We start from the raw sequence: 13450 nt of genomic DNA on the forward strand, positions 1-13450 counted from the left end.
TCACGAATAGAAGCTGGTTGGGCACTGAGGTAGACAAACTGTTTTACATTTAATTAATCAACATTACAAAGTGTTCACACTACATACAACTTCGTGACATCCGGGTGTGTGGGCAGCATTTAAAAGCAGACCCTGCACCCTCTGTCCCTCTGTCCCTCCACAGATGGGTGACCGAGGGTGTCTGGTCTCGCCTGCTCAGCCCCCCGCTCGGTTGTGAGCTGGGGACTGTGGACTAGCGGGCTTCCAGGTCCTGGGCACAGATCTGGGCTCCTCTCGGGCCTTCCTGTGACCTGCACCTGTGCCCACCTGCGCAGGGGGGGCTTTTGCAGGCAGGGGCCTGTGCAGACATGCCGCCTGTCACACAGCTGGTGCAGGGGTTGGAAAGCCTGGCCCAGGCTCAAGTGAGCAGGCCTGCTTTCCCCTGCAGCCAGGGGCACAGGGAGCTGAGGGAACAGACTGAGAAGCAGCCACGGGTATGTGACAGGCGACACTAGTTACTGGGAGGGGCAGAATGGAGACAGAGGCCAAAAACCATCAGGGCGTGGGGAAAACCAGAGGCCAGGTGCTGCTGGGACACCCGGAGGATGCCGTACCAACCTCTCCAGTGCCAACCTGCCGGCGGGGGAGACTGGGGGGCCACAGGCAGGTCCAGCAGGCCCTGTGTAGGGCTCATCCTCGGCCCCCCAATCCCCCCCGGACTGGGGAGTAGTGGAACAGGACACGTACAGCCGGTAAACGAAGGTGACCGCAAGCACGAACATCCCCTCTGCGGGCCAGCAGGACGTGGCCTCGGGGGATGCAGGAGGAGACAGGAGCGCGGGACCTGGGCTAAGAGAAGACAGAGTCAAAGGCAAAGGGGAGGATGTGGCACGGGCGAGGGCCGGGGTGGAGGGTGGGTGCGAGCGGAGCAGCTGGGGGGAGTCTGGACGGGGAGCTTGGGGGTCGGCCTGGGTCCCCAGGGCTGAGCCCCTGCGTCTGAGCCGGGGCAGATGACCAAGAGAGCGAGAGGCCTGGTGTCAGCGCACTGGGATTGGGAACCCGGCTCTGTGACCTGCCCCAGTTATGGTGCTTCCTCGAGGCTCGTTTTTGTAACCTAGGAAATCGAGTAATTCCCAGCTCAGTCGAGGTGATGATCAAGTGGGAGCACCCATAACGTGAGAGGCGCTGTACAGACGTGCACCCCTGCGGGGAAGGGGGCCGCGGACAACTGACTAGCCCCCAGGGTGGTAATGGGGAGAGCAGGGACCCTGAGACCCTCAGAGGACAGTTCCGTCGGGGTGGGAGTCAGCACTGCCTTCATGCGAGAAGGGTGGTCCTTCATCCCGACCTGGGCACTCTGGACCAACAGGTACTGGGCCCCGAAGGTACTCACCTGGTCACTCATCCTCCAGGTCTGGCAGCTGCTCCAGGAGCATGTCCTCCATGCCACTGAGCTGCACGGGAGAAGCGGGTGAGAGGCCCGGGCCCTAGGAAGTCTCCTTCCATCCTTCTATTCCTGCCTCCTGGGCCTTCCAGGAGCTCGGAGCAGCAGGCAGGAACCTGCCTGGGGGCGGGGGATTCGAGGAGCCCCTCCTCCCACCAGCCTTCACCCCCTGACTGCCCATCCGAGAGGCCTCCCTGTGGCTGAGACCTCAGAAGGTGGCCCAGTCAATGTCTTCTGATGTCTCCCCAGTCCAATCCTTGAAAAACCTGCAGTTGTAAACTCCTTCTACTTGTTTAGCTTTTGGTGAGAGATGGAGGGAATGGATTGACCTCAGAGGCCAGACATGGGGGCCGGGGGAGGCGAGGAGGACAGGACAGGCCCACCCAAGATGACTCGACGGTGTCCGGGAGGAGGACACACTTGCCTCAATGTGGTACACTATGCGCCAGAAACTGGAGTCTGAGCCTCGGTATCTTCTTCCAGGGTAGAGCTGCCACATGGAAGGCAGCAGGCATGGGGCTAGCAGGCTGGGGCACATGGCCTCCCCTAGGGGGACATCTTCCTGACGCATGAGTACCTGGAGGCTGCTCTCCGTCTGAAGGGAAGGGAAGACCAGGGCATGCCTTCAGGGCCCAGGCTCCCCAGCACCCAAATACCCAGGGTCCTTCCTGCCACCCTCACGGCCCAGCTGACATCTGAAATGCTGGCGATCACTCTTCCCAGCAACTTCACCCCTTGCGCCATGCATGCCCCTCTCAGGCATCTGGCCAGGCGGAGATGACCGGCACTCACATGAGTCTAGACACCCAGACGGGGCCACACCAGGCCCACGTCTTCCTGACAAACTGAACATTCATCCCTGAGCTTCCTTAGCTGCAGTTTCTTTGATTCTTCTTTATTTTGTCACAGAGCCCAGCCCTTTTTATTTATTTATTAAAAAAAAATTTTTTTTAAGTAATCTCTACACCCAACACGGGGCTTGAACCCACAACCCTGAGATCAGGAGTCGCTTGCCCCACCGACTGAGCCAGCCAGGTGCCCACAAATGCCCCATTGAAACAAATTTCCCCAGCACCCACAATCAGGTGAGAGACCACTTTTCCCCATCTCCACCAGTGCCCCTCTACTGCAGTAAGCTAACCTGCCACCTCGTTGGTCATGTGCCCCACGATCAGCTCACAGCACAGCAGCCAGGGTGTGCGTCTAAAAATCATGTCACCTCCTGTTTGACACCCTCCAGTGGCTTCTCATTGTGGGCAGAAGAAACTGCAGCCTTTACCATGGTCCACAGACCCACTAATGTGGGCCCGTGCCTCCCTCATCTCTTCAGTCCTCCACCTCCCACCCTGTTCCTCCACCTCCCACAAAGGCCTTCTTGCTCTTTCCAGGACATGCCACATCCCCAGTAATCTCTTGCATCTGTGGTCCTCTGCCTGGAACATTCTCGCTGAGATCTACACGCGGCTCACACCCTTCCTTAGATAGGTTTCTGCACAACTTTTTATCTACAGGGACAAATTTCTGCAAAATCCAGCTCTATGAAATACACATGAGGCCCGCATATCTAAAAGTGAGACTTACAAAGGTTTCAAATAAAATGATTGGACAAAAGCATGACAAACAAATGCAAATTAATTCTCTGACGGGGTCTTGCCTGTAGACCCCACGCCACTCGTTACTGCCTCTCATCCTTACACAACTTACCACCAGCTTCAATTATTTTATTGTTCTGCACCCCTCAGCAAGCATCAGCTTGCTGAGTAGCAGGATTTTATCACATTCCCCACAAAACCTCATAGCCTGGAAAGCAGGCTGGGTCTATAAACTAGGCATTCGTGTCTGCTCAAGAACTACTTTTCCAAAGTGGAAATCATTTTTTGTTTTTTGTTTTTAATTTGTTTTTTGTTTTTAATTTCCCATCTATGAGATAAATTAGAATTGTTAAATAATTCAGATCATCCTGCAAGATATGAGTGGAAATCACCATTCTTGCTGTGTTCGTTTATAGTTTTCTAGAGCCTCTAGACCACTTTTAGTCTGCGTGTTCATTTTTTTCTTATTTTTTTTTATTTTTTTTTTAAATTTATTTATGATAGTCACACAGAGAGAGAGAGAGAGGCAGAGACACAGGCAGAGGGAGAAGCAGGCTTCATGCACCGGGAGCCCGACGTGGGATTCGATTCCGGGACTCCAGGATCGCGCCCCGGGCCAAAGGCAGGTGCTAAACCGCTGAGCCACCCAGGGATCCCTTCTTATTGGTTTTAAGTCAATCTTTACATATTAAGGGCAGCCCCGGTGGCTCAGCGGTTTAGCACGGCCTGCAGCCCAGGGTGTGATCCTGGAGTCCCGGAATCGAGTCCCATGTAGGGCTCCCTGCATGGAGCCTGCTTCTCCCTCTGCCTCTCTCTCTCTGTCTTTTGTGAATAAATAAATAAAATCTTTAAAAAAAAACTTTACAGGGATCCCTGGGTGGCGCCGCGGTTTGGCGCCTGCCTTTGGCCCAGGGCGCGATCCTGGGGACCCCGGATCGAATCCCATGTCGGGCTCTCGGTGCATGGAGCCTGCTTCTCCCTCTGCCTGTGTCTCTGCCTCTCTCTCTCTCTCCCTCTGTTACTATCATAAATAAATAAAAATTAAAAAAAAAAAAACTTTACATATTAAGAAAACAGGCCCTTTCAATCACATGGACACAAAGCCTGCCCCACATTGGGCTAGGGGTATGTTTCACGCAGGATCTATGAGGACAATGCAAAAACCTCCACTTTGTGGTCTTGGTGTCCTGTGCCCTAACCAGAGATTTAAATGCCAAGAGACACGGTGGTGGGGACCTGGGATTCCAGGCCTCTCACATCCTGCAGAGCTACCATGATATTTTTTTTTTACCTTTGTTCCTAATTCGGCGTCTGCACCGCTGCGTTCCGGGTGAAGCAGGCTCCGCTGCCCCCCACCCCCCCGCCCGCCCCTGGGAGTCGGGGCAGGTGGTCCCACCCCGGATGCCCACGCCGCGCGCCCGGCCCGCCCCGGGGCGGCTGTACCTCGATGGTTACGGGCAGCCAGGTGCGCTGGTTCTCGTCCACGTACACGGACGTCTCCCAGATCCACAGGTGGTCCGGGTGCAAGGCCGCGTGCGCCCTGAAGAACGGGAGCTCGCCCATGGCGCCCCGGGGCACGGGCGCGGGAGCCTCTGCAGCGCGGGAGCCCCTGCAGCGCGGGGTCGGGTGGGTCGCGGTGCGCGCGGGCGCCCCCGGGCGGCGGGGTGGGAGGGGCCGGGGGGGCGGGGAGGGGCGGGGCCGCGGGCGGGTCTGCAGCTGGACCTGCAGGGGGGCGCCCTGGCCAGGCCTAGGCTCCGGCTGTCCCCCCCTCCCCGCTCCCCGCTGCTGCTGGGGAGCCACCCCCTTGTCCGTGCCAAAGGCCTCTCGGCTCTCCGGGGCGCCCAGACCCCACTGTCCGAGCCCGCCACCGCGTGTGTGTGGCTGCTCACGTCCCACTAGAGACCGGGACGCCAGGCCGCTGCTGGGAACTCACAGTCGATGCCAGGCAACCCAGAGCCGGGCCCCCCTGCACATCTTCCCGGATCATGCGAGCCTGAACGAAGCCTGGACCCTCCCAGGTTCAAGCATCCCCTTCAGCCTCTGGATGGGGTGTCCGACTCGGTCTCCTTGGCCAAGTGCTACTCATGAAGCCCCGACACCCCACTCACCCCCACCCCCCTCCGCAAACACATTTTCCACGGCTTTGATGATGGTGTGGTCATCTAATAGCTATTGTGAAACACGATGGTGAAGAAACATGGGGTTTTTTTTCCCCTTTATAGGCTTTGAATTCATTGCTGAGCACATCCTTCAAAATGAATGCTTGAAAAGAATCCCTTCTCTCCGCCCCAAGATCAATGGAATTGAAAAGTCCCTGGGTTTCATGATCAAACCGGCTCTCTGTGAATTACAGCAAACAAGGAAAACAATGTCACTTCATTTTGCAGTACACCGCATGCCCATTAAGGCAATTAAGAAAATAAAGTACAATGAGAAACATGTAAAGCGAGGCCCGGCCTCGTTGCTCAAGCATCACCCCTGGCTGCAGTGTGGTGCTTCACCTTCCAGCTCCTTCCTGACTCTCTGCCCAGGCACTAAGAAAATACTCTGTGATCTTTCGAGATATCACAGAAATGAAAATGAGCTTAACCCTGATCCTCTGACAGCAAAGGTATGTATGTGCTGCTCTGCCCACTCCAGACAACCTAATTCCCAAGAAAGTGCTGAGGTGGCCTACAGTAATGGAGATAAATATATAATTGGATTTACCAGGAACACAAAAATAGGAGACAAAACCCAAGCCAAGGTGGAGTGGAGGAGGCAGACGGGAGCCCAGCAAACCTCCTTCCCGGAGCAGCCTCTGGTGGTGCTGGTATTTCATATTCAGACTCGTGGCATTCAGAGTGATTTCCCAGTGGTTGGTTCTTAATTCCAGACCCAGGTAGCCACTGGGAGCAAGATAGTATGGTAATGGCTGGGGAATCTCAGCCCTGTCCTGAGCTTTGAGGTCAGAAACGGTGGTAACAAGTCTGGCTTAGACAGTGTGGCAAGGGAAGGAGGTAGCTAGGAGCCCGCGTGGCCACTGACCCAGCCACATCGAGGACCCCAGGACCCAGAAGGCCGATTTCTGGGGTCTGCCAATTTCATTACCACTCCTTCTGCTCTTCAGAGAGGCCACAATAGTAACAAGTAACAGAACAAGAATCACACTCCTTTGCCTGAATATCCTTCTGAATGTCCTGGGAATACATATGATCCTTACATCCCCCAGAGTCCTTTGAAAGAACAATATATGTCTTCAGCGTTGCATGAGAGCTTCTTAATATTGAGCAAGAGTGTACATCATTCTTGTGTAGGATTTAGCGAATCACTTGAGAGGGGATTCCAAAACATGAAAGTGGCACAAGATGACTGAGGAGTTCATGGGGCAGCATCGGGGGAAGGGGGCTGGGGTCTTCTTTATGGAAATCCATGAGAAAGGAATAGCTTCTGTGTGGTCTAATGGACAGGCAAGCTCTCCAGCATAAAATCTACCCCATTTTAGGGGTCAGAGGTCATTGGACCTAGCTTTTTTTTAATTTTATTTTTATTTATTTATGATAGTCACACAGAGAGAGAGAGAGAGGCAGAGACATAGGCAGAGGGAGAAGCAGGCTCCATGCATCAGGAGCCCGACGTGGGATTCGATCCTGGGTCTCCAGGATCGCGCCCTGGGCCAAAGGCAGGCGCCAAACCGCTGCGCCACCGAGGGATCCCTGGACCTAGCTTTAAAGATTTTTTTTTTTAAGATTTTATTTTTTCAAGAGAGAGAGAGAGAGAGGCAGAGACACAGGCAGAGGGAGAAGCAGGCTCCATGCAGGGAGCCCGATATGGGGACTCGATCCCGGGTCTCCAGGATCATGCCCTGGGCTGAAGGCAGATGCTCAACCACTGAGCCAGCAGGGATCCCCTGGACCTAGCTTTAGAGTCATATACTCCTTTCTGGCTCTTTCCTTTATCCGTCTACAAGCGCCCTGAGGACAATCAAGTGGTGTTTCATTTAGAAAGTAACACAAAGCAATTATTTTGATTTTTTAAAAAAATACATAGAATCCTTAACTGATGCTTTCATGTTCTGGCTTTACATCCAGGTTCAGCTCTGCCTCTATCATCTGTGAACTTGGGAGCTCCTTTGCCCCCTTGACCTCATTGTCACACTTGTGTAATGAACGGGCCACACTTGGTACCCTTGAAGTCCATTCTAACTCAATGGTCCCTGGTCCTCTGATAAAGTTGTCTAGTGGGAGGTTAAGAATGGCTTTGGGCAGAGTGGTTCTGCATATGAAGGACCGCAGTGGAATTCGTTCTTCAGGAGGATGGACGACATCTTCTTGGTTGAGTCCCAAGGAAGAGTCTTGAGGGTGAGTCACGACCACTTAGTGTGTAGCTAAGTCTGTCCAGCTAAGTCTCAAGCCTTCCCCCAGATCAACTGGGTCAGAATCTGCATTGCAACAAGATCCCCAGAGACTGGTGGGCATGTTAAGCACTGGTCTACATGGGGAGGAACAAGGGGAGAGATGATGGGTGTCAGCCTCATTCTAGCACTTCCCTCTAGATTTCTCTAACTCACACATACCTTGGATATGTGTCTCTGTATCATTTAATTTTAGGCTCTCTTATTTTCTGTCAACATCACTTCTAATATATAAAGCATTTTCCTCCTAAAACCCTGGTCATTAGTGTCATCCTAACCATTGGCAATGACCAGCAAGCTGTAAAGAAACCACTTAGGGCTCCATAGGTGTCCAGGCCTCTGGGCCTTACAATGAATCATCCCAAACCACTAAGACAGTAGATTGCAACCATCGCTGCTTATTAGAATCACCTGGGAAGCTTTTATAAATTACCTGTGCCTGGACTACACTCCAGACCGTTTAGCCCAGAATCTCTGATATTGAGGCTTTGGTGTCCTTTCTTCTTTTCTTTTCTTTTTTTTTTTTTTTGAAAGGATTTTTCAGGTGATTCTAATGTGCAGTCAGGATTGAGAACTGCTTCTCTGAGATTTGAGTGACTGTTTTTAAGGTGCAAACAAGAATTATAAAACTAGATAACCATGAAAATGTTAAAGCTCTTCTTTCTACCATCAATTCTCATTGCAAACTTCACCCAAGCACACACTTCTCTCTCTATGCCCTGATATGTAGATGTTAAGACATCCATGCTAGTCACCTAGAGTGAATTTTGTTTGTTCTGACATCTGAATCACGTTTTAGATAATTAAACCTGATGATGAAGTGATCCCAGGGGGAAAGGGATGTTATGGCCTTTTTCCCAAGGGATGAAATTTTATCTGCGGATTGATGGGGAGTGTGGGACAGGTGGAGCTCAGAGACTGGTCATTGCCTTGCCTATTGCATGGCTACTATCTCTCTCTTCAAACTTTACAGAATTTTCTTTATGTTTTAAACATTTTTCAAACTTTTCAGTGTGTATGGGGATCTTGTTAAGATGATTCTAATTCAGTAGGATTGGGTTGAGACTCGGCATTTCTAACAAGGTCCAAGTTGAGCCTGAAGCTGATGGTCTGGAAACCACGTCTAAGTAGCAAGGCCTTGTACTAACCCCAATACACACACCACAAAAATGCAAAGGATACCCGTAGCCCGGACTCAAAATGCACCAAACAGTTGACGCTGACAAATTGGGGGCCTGTAGCAGCATGTAGTAGAATTGCAATAGACACTTTGAGCTAGAAATGAGGCATCAACTTGCCCTGATGAATTAAAGTTTACCTCAATTTGTATCAGAAATATTTCCCAACCCTGGGATTATTTCATACCTTGGGTATTATGCCCACAGTATTGCTGGTCCTACATACCGGTTTGTTTCTGGTTCTTCCACCCTCAATTCTTCTACAATGAATTCCGTTGCATTCATTTGACCTCAGAAAAATATTTCACATCTCTTTATTCCTTTCAGAAAACTGGCTCATAATCTTCATCCATCTCACAGATATAAACTAAGTAGATTAACTAGGTACTACTTTCAGCTTCTACACTGAAAATGTCCTTTATACCATTTATATGATAGCTCTTGACCTAGATTTTCAATTTTAGGATATTTTATTTTTTTCCCAAGAAAGTATTATTATTTCCTTCAGATGAATACCTACAAGTAGGATTGCTGGGTCATATGCTAATTGTATTTTCAATATTTTGAAATTATTAATTTTTTAGATTTTTTAGATTTATTTTTTAGATTTTTTATTTTTTAGATTTATATATGTTTTTAATTTCTGTATAAGTGTTATATTCGTTTTAAATGTAAAATATAGTGATTCAACAGTTCCATACATTACTCAGTGCTCATCACAATAAGTGGACTCTTCATCTCCATCACCTATTTCACCCATCCCCCTGCCCACCCCGTCCTCTGGTAACCATCAGTTTGTTCTCTAGAGTTAAGAGTCTGCTTGTTTCTTTGTTTCTTTGTTTTGTTTCTTAAATTCCATGTATAGGTATAATCATATTGTATTTGTCTTTCTATAACTGCATATTTCACTTAGCATTATACCCTCTAGTTCCAACCATGTTTTCACAAACTGCAAGATTTTATTCTTTTTTATGGCTGAGTAAAATTCCATTGTGTATATATACCATATCTTTATCCTTTCATTTATCTATGAACATTTGGGCTGCTTCCATACTTTGGCTGTTGTAAATAATGCTGCAATAAGCATTGGGGTGCATGTATTTTTTCAAATCAGTGTTTTCTTATTCTTTGGGTAAATAAGAAATCATAGTGTGATTACTAGATCATATCCTAGAATTCTAAAGAATTCTAAAGAATTCTTTAATTCTTTAATTCTTTAATTTTTTTGAGGAACCTACTTACTGTTTTCCACAGTAAGGCATCAGTTTGCCTTCCCACCAATAGTACATGAGGTTCTTTTTTCTCCGCACACTTGCCAACACTTGTTTCTTGTGTTTTTGACTTCAGTCGTTCTGACAGGTGTGAGGTGATATCTCATTATGGTTTTGGTTTGCATCTCCCTGATGATGAGTATGTTGAGCATCTTTTCATGTTTCTATTGGCCATTTGGCTGTCTGCTTTGGAGAAATGTCTGTTCATGTCTTCTGCCCATTTTTATTTGGATTATATGTTTTTTTATGTATGTTGAGCTGTATCGGTTCTCTATATATTTTGGATACCAATCCTTTATTAGATATGTCACTTGCAAGTGTTTCTCCCATCAGTAGGTTGTCTTTTAGTTTTGTTGATTGTTTCCTATGCTGTGTCGACTTTTTATTTTGATGTAGTCCCAATAGCTTATTTTTAATTTTGTTTCCCTTGCCTCAGGAGACATATCTAGAAAGATATTGCTATGGTTGATGTCAGAAAGATTACTGCCTCTGCTCTCTTCTAGGATGTTTATGGTTTCAGGTCTTACATTTAGGTCATTAATCCATTTTGAGTTTATTCTTTTGTATGGTGTAAGAAAGTGACCCAGTTTTATTTTTTCCCACATAGCTCTTCAGTTTTCCCAGCATCTTTTGTTAAAGAGACTATCTTTTTCCCGTAGGATAGCCTTACCTCCTTCGTAGAAGATTAATTGATCATATACTCACGAGTTTATTTCTGGATTTCAATTCTATTATTTTGATCTATGTGTCTATTTTTTATGCCTGTACCATGCTGTTTTGATAATATAGCTTTGTAGTATATTTTGAAATCTGGTATTGTGATACTTCCAGTTTTGTTTTTCTTTTTTCAGGGCTGCTTTGGCTATTTGGGGTCTTTTGTGGTTCCATACAAATTTTAGGATTGTTTGTTTTAGTCCTATGAAAAGTACTGTTGACAGTTTAATAGGCATTGCAATAAATGTATAGATTGCTTTGGGTAGCATGGATATTTTTATCAATACTTGTTCTCCTAGTACATGAGTATGGAATATGTTTCCATTTGTTTGTGTCCTCTTCAATTTCTTTCATCAATCTTTTTTTTTGAGATTTTATTTATTTATTCATGAGAGAGAGAGAGGCAGAGACATAGGCAGAGGGAGAAGCAGGCTCCATGCAGGAAGCCCAAAGTGGGACTCGCTCCCGGGACTCTGGGATCATACCCTGAGCCAAAGGCAGATGATCAAACTTTGAGCCACCCAGGTGTCCCACTTTCATCAATCTTTTATAGTTTTCAGAGTAGAGATATTTCACTTCCTTTGTTAAGTTTACTTCTAGGTATTTTTGGTGCAATAGTAAAGGAGACTGTTTTCCTAATCTCTCTTTTTGCTATTTTATTATTAGTGTATAGAAATGCAATGGATTTCTATACATTGATTTTGTATCCTATGACCTTACTGAATTTGTTTATCAGTTCTAATAGGTTTTTTTTTTTCTTTTTTGGTGGAATCTTTAGGCTTTTCTGTATATAGTCTCATATTATCTGCAAATAAGTTTTACATCTTCCTTCCTAATTTGGATGCCTTTTATTTCTTTTTGTTGTCTGATTGCTGTGGCTAGGACTTCTAGTACTATGTTGCATAAAAGTGGTGAGAGTGGACATCCTTGTCTTGTTCCTGAGTTAAGGGGAAAAGCTCTCTGTTTTTTACCATTGAATGTTAGCTGTGGGGTTTTCAAGTAAGGCCTTTATTATGTTGAGGTATGTTCCCTCTAAACCTACTTTGTTGAGGATTTTTTTTTTTATCATGAATGGATATTGTACTTCATTAAATGCTTTTTCTGCATCTACTGAAATGATTGTATAGTTTTTATCCTTTCTCTTGATGCGATGTATCACATTAATTGATTTGCAAATATTGAATCACCCTTGCATCCCAGGAATAAATCCCATTTGATCATGGTGAATGATTTTTTAAAAATATATTGTTGGATTTAGTTTGCTAATATCAATTTCAGGATATTTTTTAAAGGATTCTATCAGTATCATGTGGAACTTATTTTTATATATGAAGTATACAAATATTATATACTATATACTGAGATGTATATTTTGTATACTAGGGTCATAATCTAGTTGCATGAAATTTTTCCAAATATTTAACCAATTTCCTAAACAATACTGAATAATTTTTCCTTACACAAGGTTTCTTTCTCTTTTTTTTGTAGTTTTATGGTTTTATTAACACAAATATGACACACACAAGCTATCTTTACTCGCTTTATTCATTTTACTCGCTACACAGCCTGGCATTGGGATTGGTGACTCTGACGGCCAGCTGGGCTGCTCTTTCCACAATGGCTTTGTGGTTCTTGGAGGATACATTGTGAGCAATCTCTGCATAATAAGATTTGCTGCACATCAGCAGCACTTCAAGCTCCTTGAAGTTGTGGACTAGGAACTTCCAGAAGCCACTGGGCAGCATGTGCTTTGTTTTCTTGTTGCTTCTGTAACCAATGTTGGGCATCAAGATCTGGCCCTTGAATCTTCTGTGTACCGTATTGTCAATGCCTCTGGGTTTCCACCAGTTGCGCTTAATTTTGACATATCGGTCTGACTGGTGCTGGATGAACTTCTTGGTCCTCTTTTTAATGATCTTGGGCTTCACCAGAGGTCTGAGGATGGCCATGATGCCCAGCAATCGATGGCTGACACCCCCACGGGCAGCGCAGAGGAAGAGTTTACACAAGATTTCTGACACTGCCAATATTGAATATGAAGTTCCCATGTAGATACGAGTCTGTTTCTGGGCTTTATTCTGTTCTATTTACCTGTTACTATGGTAAAACCACACTGAAAAAGGTTATGAATTTGAACTTGAAATACTTGATGGAATATGTATGTCCTCCTTCTTTGTTCTTTTTCAAAATTGTACTTTTGTATCTCTGAATTTTTTTCTTAAAACTTTTGGGATTTCTATTGGTATTTCATTTCATTGAATTTATACAGTTGAGGTAAACCTCTTCTATTCTTTAATAACATTTTATGATAGCCCCCATAAAGTGTTAACATATGTTGTTTATCTTAAACTTCTGGGTATTTTCTACCTTTGTTGCTTTTGTGAATAGTATGTTTTAATGATACTTTCCAGCATAAAATTTTGATGTTGACTTTGCCTGTAGCAGCCTTGCTAAACTGTTATTAGTTTTGTTGGTTGGTTTATCTGCAAGTAATAGGTTTTTTCACCCCTCCTTTCCAATCCTTATGCTGCTATCCCATGTATGTCTATTCCTCTCTGTGTGTCTCTAATTCTTTTTGTCTCATTAATTTTTAGTGTTTGTTAAAATGTTAAATAATAGAAGTGGGCGATGGCAGGCATTTCTTTATTGTTCCTGTCTTTAATAAAACTCTTCTAAAGTTTAGCCAGTAATCAGGATGTCAAATGAAAGTTTGGGTAGATTTGCTTTACCGATTGAAAAGATCCTACCTTTCTTAGTTCTTAAGCTCTTTACTGTATATGTTGAATGGTGTCGGGTACCTCTTCTATTGAAATTATCTACATCTGTGGTGAAGCACATCCTGCAAGTTGCCTACCCTACTCTTCTTTCTTGCTGCAGAA

General features: G+C 46.1%; 2 protein-coding genes across 2 annotated transcripts; both read right to left on the bottom strand.

Moving 5' to 3' along the window:
- Window positions 1-1596: 1596 nt before the first annotated feature.
- On the bottom strand, window positions 1597-4578 carry TCL1A (TCL1 family AKT coactivator A). Its single transcript, XM_025443443.3, has 2 exons — window positions 4459-4578; window positions 1597-2018 (listed from the first exon to the last, which is right to left on the bottom strand). Exons 1-2 carry the CDS (start codon window positions 4576-4578, stop codon window positions 1632-1634), a joined length of 507 nt encoding a protein of 168 aa, XP_025299228.3. The 3' UTR covers window positions 1597-1631.
- A 7543-nt stretch (window positions 4579-12121) lies between these two features.
- LOC112657998 (60S ribosomal protein L32-like) lies at window positions 12122-12520 on the bottom strand. Its single transcript, XM_035719879.1, has one exon. The coding sequence runs from the start codon at window positions 12518-12520 to the stop codon at window positions 12122-12124; it is 399 nt and encodes a 132-aa protein (XP_035575772.1).
- Between the last annotated feature and the right edge of the window lie 930 nt (window positions 12521-13450).

This window comes from Canis lupus, chromosome 8 (assembly GCF_003254725.2).
Source record: "Canis lupus dingo isolate Sandy chromosome 8, ASM325472v2, whole genome shotgun sequence".
Classification (NCBI taxonomy): domain Eukaryota; kingdom Metazoa; phylum Chordata; class Mammalia; order Carnivora; family Canidae; genus Canis; species Canis lupus.

Coding starts and splice junctions, on each gene's coding strand:
- LOC112657998 (XM_035719879.1), bottom strand. CDS start 12,520: ATGGCCATCCTCAGACCTCTGGTGAAGCCCAAGATCATTAAAAAGAGG.
- TCL1A (XM_025443443.3), bottom strand. CDS start 4,578: ATGGGCGAGCTCCCGTTCTTCAGGGCGCACGCGGCCTTGCACCCGGAC. Junction 2,019..4,458: donor GGCTGCCCGTAACCATCGAG/GTACAGCCGCCC, acceptor CCTTCCCTTCAG/ACGGAGAGCAGCCTCCAGGT.